The 19,290-nt window shown below is 36.4% G+C and overlaps 2 protein-coding genes across 3 annotated transcripts in view; both read left to right on the forward strand.

Moving 5' to 3' along the window:
- PDE12 (phosphodiesterase 12) overlaps nt 1–19,290 on the forward strand; it is a 508,182-nt gene that overhangs the window by 189,720 nt on the left and 299,172 nt on the right. The window lies entirely within an intron of this gene.
- APPL1 (adaptor protein, phosphotyrosine interacting with PH domain and leucine zipper 1) overlaps nt 1–19,290 on the forward strand; it is a 47,348-nt gene that overhangs the window by 9,806 nt on the left and 18,252 nt on the right. For both annotated transcript variants that reach the window (XM_050781156.1, XM_050781158.1), the window contains exons 3-13: nt 960–1,019; nt 1,520–1,591; nt 4,245–4,332; nt 5,875–5,916; nt 6,671–6,729; nt 10,223–10,369; nt 11,547–11,629; nt 12,390–12,548; nt 13,560–13,748; nt 16,164–16,206; nt 17,512–17,568. In XM_050781156.1, the coding sequence (XP_050637113.1) occupies nt 960–1,019; nt 1,520–1,591; nt 4,245–4,332; nt 5,875–5,916; nt 6,671–6,729; nt 10,223–10,369; nt 11,547–11,629; nt 12,390–12,548; nt 13,560–13,748; nt 16,164–16,206; nt 17,512–17,568 (999 nt within the window). The remainder of the gene's footprint in view (nt 1–959; nt 1,020–1,519; nt 1,592–4,244; nt 4,333–5,874; nt 5,917–6,670; nt 6,730–10,222; nt 10,370–11,546; nt 11,630–12,389; nt 12,549–13,559; nt 13,749–16,163; nt 16,207–17,511; nt 17,569–19,290) is intronic.

Here is a 19,290-nt window from a genome sequence, read left to right on the forward strand (position 1 = left end):
GGATAATTTTGTATTTTTACTAGAGGTGGGGTTTCACCATGTTGGCCAGGCTAGTCTTGAACTCCTGACCTCAGGTGATCTGCCCGCCTCAGCCTCCCAAAGTGCTGGGATTACAGGTGTGAGCCACTGCAAATGGCCAACACTTCCCCTTTTTCAGTAGAGGATTTGAAAGTTGGCTGCCTCTGTCAAGTTAAAAGAAGGCACTAAAAATTAGATATACCTCTGGAGTACAAGAAGATGAAGGGTATGACTAGGTTTTCTTGTTGACCAGGAATAAAATTTGAAGCTATGTTTGGATAACTTAATTATAAGCTTAAACAGCAACCTAGGTTCTGTGATATACTTTCTTTGGGATTAATTAAGTGTACAAGTTTTATTTTTTTCCCTTCTCATATTGTTTGCTTTCTGGCTTCACATTTTCCTTACATACTTAAAAGTTGCTATGTTGTTTAGTTTTTCCTTGTGATCAGGCTCTGAAGCTTTGCTTTCTGACCACACAGATATATGATATGTTAAAGAAATGTCATATTTGTTATAGTCACTAAAAAAACTAAAAGTTTTTCATATGGCTGTGTTGCTGTATTATATGACTAGGTCAACTACATTTTGGTTGTATATTATTAAGTGCTTACTGTAGTCTAGTAACAGCATCTACAGAGAGCAATAATCAGTCATCAACGTAGACTCTCTAAAGATTTTGCTAAGGCTTTAAAGTATTTAGTGCTTAGTTTTTATTAGCAACAAACAAACAAACACCAGGAACACTGCTGAATTCCTTGAGAGTGTCTATTTTATGGTTTGAGTTTTCTTTTAAAGTGCTTTAATGGTAGTACGCCTTTCCAGTGATTTAATGAAGGTTTTAAAAATATTTATGTTAAGTGATAATAAATAAATTAGGTATATTCAACTAAAACTTTTTTCTCGGTATGATCATGCTAATTTGAATGCTTTTTCCATAGAATGAATTAAGTGCAGCAACACACCTGACCTCAAAACTTTTAAAAGAATATGAAAAACAGGTATCGTATATCAAAGTTTTAAAAGCATAATTTTAAAAGTATAGTATCTGTATAGATAGACTTTCAACAAGAATCCTTAAGTTTTCTTGAATTCACAGAATATACCATCGAAATTTCATGATAGCACTTACGTTCAGATAATTTTAATGATTTAATATTAAATACAGAGGCTATCTAGTTTACCTGTGTTCTTTTTACAAATGAAGAAGTTGTGACTTGCTCAACGTTACACCATTATTGGAGGAACTGGAGCTAAATGCTAAATCTTTGAACTTCGAGTACGGTGGAGATTCCAATATGCCATGTCAATTGGTTACTTAACAAACAATTAATGTTTATTAATTATATACATTACACAATTTTAGTTAAATGATATTTTAGAGCTTATTCAAAATTTTGGAAGTTTTTCTAAAGTTATTTAAAAATGTAAATTATAGTAATGTCATTCCCAAAAGACACGACGTTGAAACTTTACCTCATCTCTGTTTCTCGTTTTTCAGCGTTTTCCATTGGGAGGTGATGATGAAGTTATGAGCTCTACATTGCAACAGTTTTCAAAAGTTATAGATGAGGTAAACTTTTATTTTATTTTGCTTGATTAAATGGTCTTATAATTAAGTTACCCAGGCTTTTATTTTATGAGTAAAGCTCTATTACAGAGATGACTAAAGAAGAATCTTACTTCCACATCCTGGTGGCTGGCTCATCAAAACAATACTTTCTTTACCAGATTAAAACATTGTTTTCCAGGAATAAACATATAGATGTGCTTCTTCTATATGTAGTCCATGTAACATTCAGTCTTGACATGTGTCATTAGATGTAGGCAGGGAGAGAAGAGTTAGGTAGTGAGCTACATCTGGGTTCTTTGTTGTTGCTCTAAGCAACATTTTACTGTTTAGTCTTTATTAATCCTGCCATCCTAAACAGCCAAAATCAACCCTGAATTCCTCAGATCGGTCACCACAACAAATCATTAAAACAAAGACCTGAAAGCTAACAGGAAGAAAAGGTAGTGAGAGCTTATGGAGAATCAATAACTATTCTCTACTGTTGCAGTAAAATCTCTTCTTTTCACATGGACCATTCGATAGTCCTGTGTTTTCTAGAATCTTACCTGGAAAAATATTTTTTTTTGAAATATTTTAATAACCCATTATAGCAAAATGTTTTACCAGGAAATCAAGATAAAGAAATAATGTAATTTTTTTCATTTCAAAAATTGTGATAAAGTACACATAGCATAAAATTTGCCATTCGTGACATTTAGTACATTCACAGTGCTATGCAACCATAACCACTGTCTGGTTTTTAGGACATTTTCATCATCTCAAAGGAAGCCTTGTGCCCGTTAAGCAGTGAATTAATCTGTTTTCACACTGCTGATAAAGACATACCTGAGATGGGTAATTTATAAAGAAAAAGAGGTTTAATGGACTCACAGTTCCACGTGGCTGGGGAGGCCTCACAATCGTGGCGGAAGGCGAAAGGCACATCTTACATGGCAGCACATGAGAGAGAATGAAAGACAAGTGAAAGGGGAACCCCTTAAAAATCATCAGATTTCGTGAAACTTACTCACTACCACAAGAACAGTATGGGGGAAACTGCCCCTATGATTCAGTTGTCTCCCAGGGGGCCCCTCCCACAACATGTGGGAATTATGGGAGCTACAATTGAAGATGAGATTTGGGTGGGGACAGCCAAACCGTATCAAGCAGTCACTTCCACCTCTCTGCTCCCTCAGTCCTTGTCAACCACTAATCTGCTTTCTTTTTTTTTTTTTTTTTTTTTGAGACGGAGTCTGGCTTTGTCGCCCAGGCTGGAGTGCAGTGGCCGGATCTCAGCTCACTGCAAGCTCCACCTCCCGGGTTTACGCCATTCTCCCGCCTCAGCCTCCTGAGTAGCTGGGACTACAGGCTCCCGCCACCTCACCCGGCTAGTTTTTTGTGTTTTTTTAGTAGAGACGGGGTTTCACCGTGTTAACCAGGATGGTCTCGATCTGCTGACCTCGTGATCCGCCCGTCTCGGCCTCCCAAAGTGCTGGGATTATAGGCTTGAGCCACATGCATGACAATCTGCTTTCTTTCTGTATGACTTTGCCTACTTTTGATATTTCATATAAATGAACTCATAATTTTAGAGTTTTTAATGTCTGCTTTCACTTAGCATAATGTGTTCAAGGTTCATTCGGGTTGTAATATGCCTCAGTACTTCATTCCTTTTTTGGCTAAATAAAATTTCATTGTTATGGATATATCAAGTTTTGTTTTTCTAGTCATCTCTTTATATATCTGTATCTGTTTATCTAGTCCTTGTTCATTTGTGTTGTTTCTACCTTTTAACTAGTTCAAATAATGTTGTTATGAGCATTCATATACAGTTTTTTTTGTTTTTTTTTGAACAACAGTTTTCAGTTCTCTTGAGTAGGTACCCAGAAATGGGATTGCTGGGTCATTGCATGGTAATTTTATGTTTGTTTATTTAAAAGTTAAATAATGTAGAAAACCACCAAACTGTTTTCTACAGTGCCTGCACCATTTTACATTCCTACCAGCAATGTAGGAGGGTTCCAGTTTTTCCACATCCTCACCAACAATTATTTTTGTTTGTGTGTATTTAAAATTTTTAAAAAAATTATAGCCATCTGAGTGAGTGTGAAGTGGTCTCTCATTGTGGTTTTCATTTGCACTTTCTTGATGTGTAATGATATTGAGCACCTTTTCATATGCTTATTGGCCATTTGTTTATCTTTGAAGAAGTTATACAGATCCTTTGCCCGTTTTTAAATTGGTTGTCTTTTTATTATTAAGTTGTAAATGTTCTCTTTCTAGATACAAGTTATGTATCACATACATAATTGGCAAATATTTTCTCCCATTCTGAGTTGTTTTTTTTTCTTTTCACTTTCTTGATGGTATGCTTTGATGCATAGAAGTTTTAAATTTTGATGATGTCCATTATATATTTTCTTTTGTTCCTTGTGCTTTTAGTGTCATATGCAAGAAACCGTTACCAAATCCAAGGTCATTCTGTGTTTTCTAAGAGTTTAGTAAATGGAATTTTTTTTTACTATATAATATTTTGTACTGTATCACGTAATTTTTAGTGTTTGCCTATATAAAATACATCAGAACCTTTTTTGCTAGATTCTGTTTAATTTACATAACACTGGTTAAATGTCTGTGTATAGTTATTTGGCCTTTTTGGTCTTTCTTTTTCTAGCTTAGCTCTTGTCATGCAGTACTTTCAACTCAACTTGCTGATGCCATGATGTTCCCCATTACCCAGTTTAAAGAAAGAGATCTGAAAGGTATTGAAGTCAAGCTTATGTTTACTTTCATTGGCTGTAAGATCAACGCTTGTAAAATGCATATTACTCTATACCTATACCATTTCTTGACCACAACCTGTGCCACTCTTACTTTGCTCAGTTATCAAACATTTATAGGAGCTCCTGCTAGATATCAAACTAGATATTGAGAAATACCGATATGGGTAAGATACCCCTCTTTTGAGAAATTCTAGAGAAGGAAGTGGGCACACGCATAATTACAACACTTATGTCTCTTATAATTAGGGAATGAGCAAGGTGCTGGCGGGGCTGTTAGGAGGGGTCAGCAAGGCTTCACCCAAGGATGTGACATGAGCATTGAACAGTGAAAAGGAATTTGCCAGAAGAGTCATTGTTCTGTTAGAGGGACTAGAGTGCACAAAGTATGGCTTTTAGAAACACACAGCCTATTTGACAGTAGCAAGAAACTCAGTGTGGCTGCAATGCTGGATGTGTTAGAGTGAGGCAGGAGATGAATCCAGAAACAGAGGAGATGGGAGTAGGTCATGCTAAGAGGCTAGACTTCAGTTTATGAGCAAAGGAGAAGTCAATGGGGGTCTTTAAGGAGAGACACAATTCCTTTGGAGGATGGAATAGAGTAGCCTTGTTATGTAGGAGACTAGACTGGGAAGTTGTGGGTGTCCAGTGAGATGTGACCAAGGCCTGAGTTAGGATAGTGGCACAGGGTATAGAGGTGTGTGTATGGGCCGAAGTGGCAAGAGGTAGGGGTACTGGCACATTTAACAGTCTGCAACCTGGTTGTTTGTGGGTTTTATTTTTACCCACTTAGGATTACTAGGTGATACAATGAGAGTTTTATAGAATTGGTTCTGCTTTCCCATAACTTGTAATCTCAGCCATACAGACTTACTTCCAAAATATGTAGAGAGATTAAAAATATTGAACTAATGTATCAGTAATGGTAAAGTATTTAAATTATACATGGAATACAGACAAATGCATATTATCATACTATTCTATACCTACCACCATTTCTGGACAGCAACCTGTGCCACCTTTACTCAGTCACCAATACATCTCTAATGTATTTTAAAGATGGAGTTACTAATTGTGGTTGTGATCCTCAAGAATGGTCATTTCTAAGGTCTAGAACAAGATCTCTTTTCTTCAGTGTAAGGGGACTGAATGGCATAATCTTATTAATAAGATGTTTTGTTTCTCGTTTAGCATTTGAATGTTTAGATTCATATACCAAAAATGCATGATTCTGGCACTAAATCAGAATATTTGCATATCTTACCATTTACAGTGGGTGTTTAAATTTGTTTTTCTGTCATATCACTAATTTGTAGCAAGTAGATTTTCTGGTGGTGTAACTGTTGCTAATGATAGTAAATGTTTCATAGACTAGCTGAAACACAGAATAGCTTTTTCACCCTGAATGTTGAAGTATGAAATATTATTTGGAGTTTTAATTATAGTTTAAGTAGCAGTTATTATTTTCCAAACAAATGTATTTCATAAATATGCCAAACTTAAATTATTCTTGAACTTTTTCAGAAATACTAACGTTAAAGGAAGTATTTCAGATTGCAAGTAACGGTAAGCCCTATAATTTGCATACTTATTTCTTGCAGTGATGTATTTGTTTATCAGTGCATATCTGTGGCTAGATTCTTTGTAATAATTGAAAAAAAAAAGAACCCAATTAAAAATAAGTGAACATTACTTAAATCAGTATTGCTTCTTAAATTACACTGGTTATACAGTGTAATTTAAATCTTAAGGAAATTAAGTCTTATAGGTTACTATCTTCATAATGCTTAAAGAGATGTTATAGTATTTTACCTTTCTTGTTCTTTTATATATCCCAATTTTTCATTAATGAGTGTTAGAGATATATATATGTATATATGTGTGTGTGTGTATATATATGTGTGTATATATTTTAAGATATGGGGTCTTGCTGTGTTGCCCAGGTTGGAGTGCAGTGGCTATTGAAGCCACAATCATAGCATACTGTAGTGATCCTGCTGCCCCATCCTCCTGATTAGCTGGGACTATTGGCATGTGCCACTGTGTCTAAGCTGCGTTTGCTATTTTTGTACTACAAAATACTTTAAAAAGCTTTACTGCATTAGTTTCCTGGAATTAATTTTTTAAAAACCAGTTTGAGAAGTAGACACATAATTTAGGGGAAATTTGGCTGTGGGGAAAATTTGAGTTCAGTGATCATGTGGTAGGAAATTCTTGCTTTAGTACGTTTGTGGAAAGATGCACATGTGAAGACCATTGAAAGCATTTGTAAGTTTTGAAAAGTACTGTTGTATTGTTAACACTCGTTTCTTTTTTCCAGATCATGATGCTGCAATTAACAGATATAGCCGATTATCCAAAAAAAGAGAAAATGACAAGGTGTGATACATATTTATTCCTTCAGTGTCATGATTAACAACTGTTCATTAGGTGGTCTAGTTTTTCCTCTATCAAAATAGAGCCAGCAGTTACTTTGTATGTTTTGTTATATTACCCTTAGTTTTTTCTTTCCTTCTAGCTGTTCGAAACCTTTCTGATAATCATTGATCTCTTTAAACAAAATATTTTCTTCGGCCAAAATTTGATGTTATAAGTAAACATAACTATTCTGGAAATGTAACTAATGCCCAGTATATAACATTGCCTCTTGTTGCTTTGTATTTCGATGACATGGCATTGGTTCTGTTTGAATATATATGTGTGTTCAAAAATGTCTTCTGAGATAGAGTGGTCAAGAAGTAGAATTGTCACACACATAATGAAATTCTGTTATGAGGCCCTCCTTATTTACAGAAATATATATCTTTTGATATTTGTTCAAGGAGTGAAATACAGAAATATTACACTGTATTTGAGGAGAAATGCATTCAAGTAAAGATCAGAGAACAGAGTATTAACAAGTTCTTCTGGGCGTGCCTTAAGATCATGTCTTTCTCCAGCACCTAGTCCAAAGCTTGATGTGTAGGTCTTTCTAGATGCTTGTGACTGAGGTGATCTCTGTGCCTGGGTGTTGGTGTCTGTAGCCTTGGCTGCAGCTGCTGTTGGAAACGCAGTGACTGCTTGTGGGAATCCATAGTTGGGTACAATTTACTGTGCAACAGCTACTGTGACAAAGGAAATGTTTCTCACACAAAGTTTAGTATGAAGATTGATTTCCTTTTCGTTTTCTAATTTTCGCTGCAGACTACTACTTAATGGTGTATTGATAAAATGTATACATTTTGAGATCTCTAATAGTCACTTGGCCTTAGAGAAGTAGTCAAAGGCTCTAGGTATAAAATTTGATATATTTTACATTACTTCTGGCTGTTCAAAGTATTTTAAAAAACACTTTTTCACCAACTTCATTTTATTTAAAAATTCATTGAGTACCTAATATATGTCAAACAGTCTGTTGGGTACCTTGGGGGAACAATGGGAATAGGCTTCACTCCTGCCCTCAAAGACTGGATACTCCACATTTATTGAAGGCTACCTGTGTGAAGGCATGCAAGTCGACTAGGAACCAGAGTACAAGGATGACAAGAAGGCATGGATTAACTCTGTTATTAGTTAAATACAATAATAGGGGTTTTAATAAAATGCGGAGAGAGCACAGAGAGGGGAGCAGTTAGCTTTGATTGGTGAATTGAGAAAGGTTACACTTTTTTTTTTTGAGACAGGGCCTCATTCTGACTCCCAGGCAGGAGTGCAGTGGCGCTGTCTCGGCTCACTGCAACCTCCACCTCCTGGGTTCAGGTGATTCTCCTGCCTCAGCCTCCCCAGTAACTGGGATTATAGGTGTGAGCCACTATGCTCAGCTAATTTTTGTATTTTTAGTAGAGGTGGGTGTTCACCGTGTTGGCCAGGCTGGTCTCAAACTCCTGACCTCAGGTGATCCGCCCGCCTCAGCCTCCCAAAGTGCTGGGATTACAGGTGTGAGCCACTGCACCCGGCCAGCAAAGGTTACACTTTTAAAAGGTGACATTTACATTGAAGATAAGTGGATAACACTAGTTTGGAATTGGAGATTGCTTTCCTGAAAGAAAAACAGCCTTTCAGAGGCACATGGTGGAGTTGGGAGAGTGTAAAGGTTAGGAGTACTCTGTGACAGTAAAGGAAATGTTTGGAGATATGGCAGAAAGAGTAAGAAGTATATTGGTACCAGATTACTATATTAATGACCTTGAAATTTGTGTTAGAGGGAGTGGACAACTGCCAAAGGATTCTAAGTAGGTGAATAACATCATGCAGTTGTGTTATAGAACAAACATACTAATGAAAATGTGAAGAGGACAAGACTAGAGGGAATCCAATGAAAGGAATTGGAATAGTTTGCAAAGATATAATGAAGGCCTCAGCTAAGGTTGTTACTGAAAGTGGAGAGGAAGGAGTACTTTTGAGAGATATTTCTTTTTTTTTTTTTTTTTTTTTTTTTTTTGAGACGGAGTCTCGCTCTGTCGCCCAGGCTGGAGTGCAGTGGCCGGATCTCAGCTCACTGCAAGCTCCGCCTCCCGGGTTTACGCCATTCTCCTGCCTCAGCCTCCCGAGTAGCTGGGACTACAGGCGCCCGCCACCTCGCCCGGCTAGTTTTTTTTGTATTTTTTAGTAGAGACGGGGTTTCACTGTGTTAGCCAGGATGGTCTCGATCTCCTGACCTCGTGATCCACCCGTCTCGGCCTCCCAAAGTGCTGGGATTACAGGCTTGAGCCACCGCGCCCGGCCGAGAGATATTTCTTAAGTATGAGTTGACAAGTCTTGTGGTAATAGGAGGAATAAAAAATGAGTCCTAGATTTCTTGGATGTCTGGATGGATCCTGTAGTAATTAAGAGAGCTAAGAAACAAAGTAGAAGAACAGGTTTTGTGTACAAAACTATTTTCAGTTTTGTACATTTGTAGCACATAAACACACATAAAGAACCCAGCTGGAGATGCGTTTCCTCTGTCACTTGGGAGAGTGAGAGGGAAGAGATAAAATTTGTGAGTCATTGATATATTGGAATATTAGAATATTCTTGGTACTTGAGGATTCTAAGGAAAGGAGGAAGACAGAAGAACATAATGCCTATTACATAATAGGTATTCAATAAATATATGTTGTCTGAATAAAAGAACTCTAGGGAGCACACATATTTCAAGTATGGGTGAGGGAAGACAAGCAAGTACAAGAGAGGAAGACTGATAGGGAGAGAACCAGGAGGGGAGACTGGTATGCTGTGAACTGATCAAAGTCAAAGACTAATGGCTAAACTAATAACAAACAATTGTCTGCCCTTCCTCCATGTGGTAAGCTTTCTCTGCCATGCTTAGTTTAGTTACTGTACCATTCTTAGTTATGTACAGAATTCTGTTTTCAATATGCCTTTTTTTTTTTTTTTTTTTTTGAGACAGTCTCTGTCGCCCAGGTTGGAGTACAGTTGTGTGATCTTGGCTCACTGCAACCTCCACCTCCCAGGGTGAAGCTATTCTCATGCCTCAGCCTCCCTAGTAGCTGGAATTACAGGCATGTACCACCGCACCCAGCTAATTTTTTTCCATTTTTAGTAGAGACAGGGTTTTACCATGTTGACCAGGCTGCTCTTAAACTCCTGGCCTCAAGTGATCTTCCTGCCTCGGCCTCCCAAAGTGCTGGGATTACAGGCATGAGCCACCATGCCTGGCCTCAATGTGCATTTTGTAAATTATGTGGTTGGAAGTTAAACAGGAAAATTCGCTTAACCAGTATGTTGAAGGATTTCTAAAAGATCAGAAACAGGAACATCAATGCTCAATTGCTTGTGATACACCTTTTCCTCAGTGGGCTCTTCTCCACAGCTCCTACTGAAGATAATACAAAATTAAGTAAATAATAGTAGATTATTTACTTAATTATTTAAATCTTTTCATTCAAAGGTGAAGTATGAAGTAACAGAAGATGTGTACACGTCCAGAAAGAAACAACACCAGACCATGATGCATTATTTTTGTGCATTAAATACTCTTCAGTACAAGAAGAAAATAGCATTGTTAGAACCTCTACTTGGGTACATGCAAGCTCAGGTAAATACTGTACTGTATTTTGGATTATAACTGTCCTAAAAGCTTTATATTAAGCTTGATATTTACATTAAGTATAAAGATTTATAAACTATTTTCAACATCCTTGTTCATGTCTGTGGAAGTAATTTTAAAAAATGTCATCAGACTGTTATTTTAAGGAAGTTAGGAAGAATGGTTTTCCTTGCAAATGAAGATTTCAAATATTTTAGGGTAAATGAAACCACTTGTTCACTGTAGCTGGGGACTGAGAACAGAAAGCTAAATGAATTTCAGAGTTACACCTATTGCTGGAGCTTCAACTAAACACTTGCTTCATAATAGATCTGAAAGAGAATGAACAGGTTTGAGTTTATCCCATATTCCTTGCATACTTCCTGAGTTAAAAATAATAGATGAACTCCAGCGTGCCCCAAGGTACATCAGGAAGGGGGCTAGAAATTTGTTTTGGGTAGTATAAGACAAAGTGTCAGTCTCCTAAAAATTAAGAGTTTAAAGAAAATTGAGGCCAGGTGCGGTGCCTCATGCCTATAATCAAGCACTTTGGTAGGGCCGAGGTAGGAGAATCACTTGAGTCCAGGAGTTTAAGACTAGCCTTAGCAATGTAGGGAGACCCCATCTCTACAAAAATTGAAAAAATTAGTTGGGCTTGGTAGCATGCCTCCGTGGTCCCAGCAACTTGGGAGGCTGAGATGGAAGGATCCCTCGAGTCTAGGAGGCTGAGGCTGCAATGAGGTGTTACTGTGCAGTCTGGATGACAAAGCGAGACCCTGTCTCAAAAAAAAACAAAAAATTGAATCTATTTAAGTAAAAGAGTACTTTACTGATTATTCCTCAGATAGAAAACTTATCTTTGTAGTAAACATGAAATACTTTATATAATTTGTTGGAAATACTTTAAAATTTATTTTCCAATTTTAAAAGATTGTTAACCATACATATGTATTACTTGTTCCAATTCAAAAAATATAAAAGGATATGTAGTGGAATTTAAGTCTAACTTCCTTAATGGCTCCATGTGCAGTAGAAATCACAAACTACAATGTATTTTTACACAAATGGGAATATTCCTTTGTTTTTTACCTAACCATGTATCTTAGAGATTGTTTATATGATTTACTTTAAGTATTGCTTAATGTATTTTTGTATTGTTCAATTCCCCCAACTCCCTGCTCTCCAGATAAGTTTCTTTAAGATGGGTTCTGAAAATCTTAATGAACAACTGGAAGAATTTTTAGCTAATATTGGAACAAGCGTTCAGAAGTAAGTATTTTTTTCCTTAAAATTGAAAATGAAATGATGTGAATGATAGCTTAACAGCTCAGTGATATAATGTAAAGATATTTATCATTTAATTTCCTGAGTGAATATTTTCCCTGCCATGAGAGTTTCTTATATGGTTCATGGTTACTTCTTTTTTTTTTTTTTTTTTTTTTTTTTTTTTTTTTTTTAACCTCTTTTTTCCATAGATTGTGAACTTCGAATTTCTTAATGGTGATAATTTGATTCTAAACTCAGTTTTATGTCTGAATAAAACAGACACATAATAGTAATTCCCCATAAGTGAAATTATCTTTAAACTTGAAATTGTGGGAGTTTAATGGGAGATTACTAAATATTGTTTCCACGCCATGAAAGCTTAAAGACAGAGAGAAAGCAGTTCTCATCAGGTTCAAAATGCTGAGCAGTATATGTGGTCTGTCCACGGTATGGAGAGAGATGAAAGTGATTGTTGTTTTAAAGGCACAGGACCTCTGTTTTAAAGGCGCAGTTTGAAAATTATGCCAAAATCAGGGATTCAGTGGGGCTTCATTCATTTTTTGAATTTAGTATTGTTTCCAAAATATCTAAGTTTCAAATAAACTGTAAACCTGTTTTAAAATGTATTTGTGTTGTTTTAACCACGCATGCCACATTTCCTCTCTTTAAGAAAACATATCCAAAACAAATATGCAGGTAAACATGATTAGTAAGGAGTTCTACATTGATTGTGATTTATAGTAAATAATCTGTTCTGTATCAGTGTTCGCAGGGAAATGGACAGTGATATAGAGACCATGCAACAGACAATAGAGGATTTGGAAGTAGCCAGTGATCCCTTATATGTGCCTGACCCAGACCCCACCAAATTTCCTGTTAATCGAAATTTAACCCGAAAGGCTGGATACCTTAATGCTAGGAAGTAAGAAAACTATTGTTATTTTTGTATATTGTATATCATGTAAGACAATACCAAATGAATATAATAAATAATTGATGTCTGTCATATTGTTTTGATTTTTATTAAAGGTTGAAACTTTTTAGAGGTGTTAGTATTATGTGAACTTTTTGACAGATGAGGTACGTAAATACTTTTCAGAAGTAAAATCCTACCTAGCTATTTATTGAATAATGTAGAATGATAAAAGAAGTGAAACCAAGGCTGGGCGTGGTGGCTCACACCTGTGATCCCAGCACTTTGGGGGAGACCAAGGCAGGTGGATCACCTGAGGTCTGGAGTTCGAGACCAGCCTGGCCAACATGGTGGAGCCCCACCTCTACTAAAAATACAAAAATTAGCCGAGCATGGTGGCTTATGCCTGTAATCCCAGCTACTCAGGAGGCTGAGGCACAAGAATCACTTGAACCTGGGAGGCAGAGGTTGCGGTGACCCGAGATCGCGCCACTGCACTCTAGCCTAGGGGACAGAGTGAGACTCTTGTCTCAAAAAAAAAATGAACTGAAACTAATTTGAGTTTAAGTAAATATTCACATATAGTATCATCACATGAGAATGCTGCGAAATATCATTTATCATACTTTAATATATTTGTAATTATAGCACCAAGTCAAATGTTAGTTTTCACCTGATGATAGGATGAAGCAGGTTAACCCTAGAAATAAAATAAATTCTATTGTTTTGAATTTACTCCCTTAGAAGTTGAACTATAACCTGTATTTTATGGATCGTTATTATAACAGCCACAGTTTGATAATTTCCAGCCTTGTTTTGGAAACTGTATACACATTCACAAAAGTGAGTCAATATACATGAATTTATTTTAGAGACTGAAAGCATATTTATATTTATTTTCTTGGCATCTTGGTGCCTTTTCGGAAGCCAGTTCTTTGTAACATGCTTTATCTTGTGTCTAGCTGATGATGAGATTCAGGTATGTTGTTATTAAAGAGTGAATGTGCTTTCTTCATTTAGTAAAACAGGCTTGGTGTCATCTACCTGGGACAGACAGTTTTACTTCACGCAGGGTGGAAATTTAATGAGTCAGGCCCGTGGGGATGTAGCAGGAGGCCTGGCCATGGACATAGACAACTGTTCAGTGATGGCTGTGGACTGTGAAGACAGACGATATTGTTTTCAGATCACCTCTTTCGATGGAAAAAAGTTAGTATTTTTTCCTACTACTAATTATCTATAATATTTTAAACTTCTGAAATGTGGGATAATTCCTTTTTGTTTAGAAATTTTATGGACATTTTAGGTTCATATGTATTAAGATAAATTGCTTTTTAATCTTGTAGAAATATATTGAATTTTTGTTTCTGACTTGGTTAAATGGTTTGTTGATATTTTGAGGTTGTCAAAGCAATGTCATATAGTAAAGACCTGTGATTTCATGTTAGGGAACTGGAACTGAAAATCCTGTGTAGCATCGGGGAATACAGAACAAGTTCATGGAAAGAGTCCTAAACCTGGAGTCAGAAAGTTCAAATTCTGGATCCATTACTTACTCTGTGGTCTCAGACAGCAGAGTAATGTCTGTAACCCCTCTCAGCTCCATTTTTGTTCATGTAAAATGTGAGTGGGGGGGTTGTAATCCCTACTTCGTAAATTGTTGTGAGGAACAGAAATTCTAACATATGTAATGTGACTGACATACAGTAGGTGCTAACAACAGTGTTATTTTAAAATGTTAATCAAATATTTCTGATCAGATTATTTTTCCATTAATGTTTATAATACCATTTAAAAAAATTTCTATTACCTTTTTTTGAGGTGGGGTCTTACTATGTCTCCCTGGCTGGAATGCAGTGGTGTGAACATGGCTCACTGTAGCCCCAACCTCCTGGGCTCAAGGGATCCTCCCACCTCAGGATCCCAAGTTGCTAGGATCACAGGTGCATGCCACCATGTCTGGCAATTAAAAAAAATTTTTTTTGTAGAGATGTCTCATCATGTTGCCCAGGCTGGTCTCCAACTCCTGGACCTAAGTGGTCTTCCTGCGCTAGCCTCCCAAAGTGCTAGGATTATAGGCCTGGGCCACCACGCCCAAGCTTCTATTACTTTTGCATTAAATGAGAATCTTTAAAGTAGCATTTAAAAGAAATTTTCAAAAAGCATGGAAAGTTTAAAAAGGAGTATGAAAAAATTCTACTGTCTTATTAATCGAAAGCAACAATTAACTTTTTTGTCCATTGCCTTCCAATTTTTAACCTAAGTACATTTTTAAAATAGTTGAAGAAATACTGTAATTTGGATTTGCAGCCACCTATTAAAAACATGTTATAATGGCTATTCTATAATCTATTTAAGGACATACATTATAATTTAAACATTTTCCTAATGATAGATGTTTAGACTATCTGCCATTTTTCCCCCACTCAATTAAAATACTGCTTTTAACCTTTGAACTTTCTTAATTTAATAATCAGGAGCAGCCTCTGGGTTCCCTGAAAGTCATTTTTTTCCCCTGTATTTATGCACATTAAGATATTATACAAATAAATAAATTTGACCTTTACCCCTGAAAAAAAGATGCTATAGGCCAGGCTTGGTGGCTCACGCCTGTAATCCCAGCTCTTTGGGAGGCCAAGGTGGGTGGATCACCTGAGGTCAGGAGTTTGAGACCAGCCTGGCCAACATGGTGAAACCCAGTCTCTACTAAAAATACAAAAATTAGCTGGGCATTGTGGCAGGTGCCTGTAATCCTATCTACTTGGGAGGCTGACGCAGGGGGAATTGCTTGAACCCAGGAGGCAGAGGTTGCAGTGAGCCGAGATCACGCCACTGCCTTCCAACCTGGGCAACAGAGTGAGACTTTGTCTCAAAAAAAAAAAAAAAAAGATATTATAGCTCACTATCCTTTATCAAAATGGTTGTTTAATTTCACATTCCTTCTACAAACATACAATGAATGCCAATATTGTGTGGATTTATCCCACTAGATATTGGGAATCACTGTATTCATTTATCAAAATTACCAACTTGTTAACATGTTACTTACTATAAGTACTTACTTTTTGTTTAATGCTTACCTGATTTCCCATTTCATATTCCTGGTGTGATGCAAAATTAGTAAAAATTATTATTTTCTCTAACTCTAATATTATATCTATAGAAAAGTGAATTAATGATATGTTAATGATTAACATTGAAATATTTGATTTAATATTAAAGGAGAAATAATGAAGTAAAGTTTTTGCTATTAGGATCATTGATGCATATTTGAAATATATATGATAAGTTCATAATATATAGGAAATATATATGATAAGTTGAAATGTATTGCCTTCACTGAAATGTAACTTTGTCATGGTCTGTCTTCTAAGGATCAGCACCTGTTTCCTTTTTGGTACATCTTGGGATAGGTAGCCAAAGTCAGAGTTGTTAAAGTCTGCATCCTGATACCTCTGGTGGTCTCCTTTTCCTAAGATACTGTTGGTTGTGTTTTGTTTTTGTTCTTTTAATACCGATTGGTTTTTATACATGCCTTTACCTTTAAAGATTAAAAAGTTCTCTCAGATTATGTTGAAAATACTTTTTTAAACAGTTGAGGCTCAAATGTCTCTTCTCTTCCAGATCTTCAATTTTGCAAGCAGAGAGTAAAAAAGATCATGAAGAGGTAAGATTTTACTTAGTTCATTTCTTCACTGACATTTAAAAATATTTCTCTGATGACAAAACATATATTAATATGTTTATTGTAGAAATTTTGGAAAATCCTAGTTAATTAAAAATCTTTCTTTTTCTTTTTTTGGTAAAGGTCTATTGTCCTTGAGCAATATTCTTGTTTCTCACAGAATTTTGTAGAGGGAGGGACCTTAGAGATCATCTCTGCTATTTTAAAGACTCAGCTTGAGAAATGACCTTGTGACTGTTGCTGTCTGGCAGGCTGTTAGTATCATGAGGTGACAGTTTAATTTACTGTCTTCTCTCACCAATCCTTTGAGACACTATTTGCTGCACTAAGAACATAGTGGCAGCAGATGTGACATGGCAAGGAAACAACTAAAGCTGAAAATCTTGGAGAAATGAAAGATAGAAAAACAAAAATTTGGGAGTCTCTGTTCTTCCTCATGAGCCTTTTCTTTTTGACTCCATTTTTACTCCTACTATATCAGATATGGAAGGTAAGGTATTAGCAATAATTGATGCTTCAAACCTTTATCTTGAGAAACATTCTTCCATGAAAATATATCTTAGCTTGATTTTTCGCCTTTTAATTTGGCATTATAATTGTGTTGGTAAAAGATAAAAGTTGGAAATGCTATAGAGATCTACCTTTATTTACTTCTTATGGAAGAGAGTAATATTAAAACTTGCTTTCGGTCTCTGAGGAACACACACAAATGTCTCTGTTCTCTGCATAATTTACCAAATAAAATATTTGTTTAGATTAGTGAGGCTCATCAGGCACTTCAGTCCTCGAGAGTGAAGCAGAAGATGTAGAGTGGAGATTGTTTTCTATGCTAATTATTTATAAACTTGACAGAAGGGAGGCGTGTAAAATATATTCGCCAAGAATATATTTGTCTTTTAAGTTTTTTTTGCATTTGTGTTTATGATACCTGAGTTCACACCGTCTTGTTTGGTGGGGATTAGGAGGGGAAGTGATATAAAAAGATAAATATAGATTATTAAGCATAATTTAACATGATTGCTGTATTTTTTATTTTCTTATGTGAATTAAACTTGAGATTCTTATATAAATCTACTGAACGTTTTCATATATTTAAATAATGAAAATGTTGAATGTTCTTTTATATATATTTATACGCACCCTCTTTATGAAATGTTTTCTTATAAGGAAGATAAATGGATTACTTCTAATGAAACATCTGTTGCAGTTGAGTATTGAACATTTGCCTTTACAAGAGAAGCTTTGTAGAAAAAAATAATTATATTTTTCTATTTTTTTCTCTTGCAGTGGATCTGTACAATAAACAACATATCTAAACAAATATACTTAAGTGAAAATCCAGAGGTAATATTTTTATTTTATGTTACCCAGATCTAACAAAATTGAGTAATTTTGTGGCTTACATGTTTTTATTAATTCATAATTTTTCAAGTTCTGTAATTTTTTAATTTGGCCTTGAATGGGTAGATTTTTTTTTTTTTTTTTTTTTTTTTTTTGGAGACAGAGTCTCGCCCTGTTGCCCAGACTGGAATGCAGTGGCCTCATCTTTGTTCACTGCAGTCTCCACCTCCCAGGTTCAAATGATTCTCCTGCCTCAGCCTCCCCAGTAGCTGAGATTACAGGTGTGTGCCACCACACCCAGCTAATTTTTGTATTTTTAGTAGAGACAGGATTTGGTCATGTTGGCCAGCCTGGTCTCAAACTCCTGTCCTCAGGTGATCTGGCCATCTTGGCCTCTCAAAGTGCTGGGATTATAGGTGTGAACCACTGCGCCTGGCCTGAATGAGTAGCTTTAATGTGCCATATATGTAATGAATGGTCTTCCTAGAACAATAAATTATTTCAAAAGATACTCAGCTCAGTCAACCAACAAATATTTATTGGGTGTTGACTATTTAACTCTGTGTTGAGCACCATGAAGAAAGGAAATACAAAAGAAAATTGAGCCATGGCCTCTGCCCTCTAGGAGCCTATCTGTATGGAGAGACAAAACTAAAACTTTAAGTAACATTTCAGATAAAACAGGATGTAATTGAAAGCATATGGTGATGACTAAAGGCTTAAGTTTTGAGAATAGTTTTGAGAATATTAAGATCAGTGTGGACTTTAGAGAAAACTCTGTGGAAATGGTGGAAACTTGAGTTGGGTAGGATTTGTTTGTGTTTTGAGGAAAAGAAGACACAGTGCAGATAAGAGAATAAGTACAAATGCAGAAATGGCAAATTTATGAAACTGTAGTATAATTAAAGATTTTTTTTTTTTTTTTTTTTTTTTGAGACAGAGTCCTACTGTGTCACCCAGACTGGAGTGCAGTGGCACTATCTCAGCTCACTGCAGCCTCCGCCTCCCAGGTTCAAGCGATTCTCCTGCCTCAGCCTTTTGAGTAGCTGGGACTACAGGCCTGCACCACCATGCCCAGCCAATTTTTGTATTTTTAATAGAGACAGCGTTTTGCCATGTTGGCCAGGCTGGTCTCGAACTTCCAACTTCAGGTGATCTACCTGCCTTGGCCTCCCAAAGTGCTGGGATTACAGGCATGAGCCACCATGCCCAGCCAAGTTAAAGGTTCTTCATAGAGAATACAAAACTGAAATGTGCATACAAGTCACTTAGGGATCTTGTTAAAATGCATAATATGATTCAGTATGTCTGGGGTGATACAGCGTGAATTCCCAGTTTTGCAAATTATACTTTGTGTAGTAAGGATATCAAACCAGATGAACTCTGAAGTGTAGATACAGCCATAGGTGCAGTCCAAACATACAGGTAGAACACAGGGGTACAGAGAATCCTTGAAGGAGTCAAATGGGTACCGCAGCATAGTTGGAAAAGGACTTGACTCTAGGACAGGAGCTGTCTGACCTCTGCCACTGTTGGTGGGCCTGTCTGTGCTGTGAGAGAGAGTCCAGGCAACTCCTGGCTGATGATTTCAGCTGAGGCTGGGAGGGCTGATTTCTTTGGGAGGCTCTCACTCTTCTAAATTGTAATCTGCTGTTGATGTAATGGTGGATTAGATGGGAGGGCTAGACTAGTTTAGTAACTGATTGATATGAAGGATGAAAGAGA

Source organism: Macaca thibetana, chromosome 2 (assembly GCF_024542745.1).
Source record: "Macaca thibetana thibetana isolate TM-01 chromosome 2, ASM2454274v1, whole genome shotgun sequence".
NCBI classification, from domain to species: Eukaryota; Metazoa; Chordata; class Mammalia; order Primates; family Cercopithecidae; genus Macaca; species Macaca thibetana.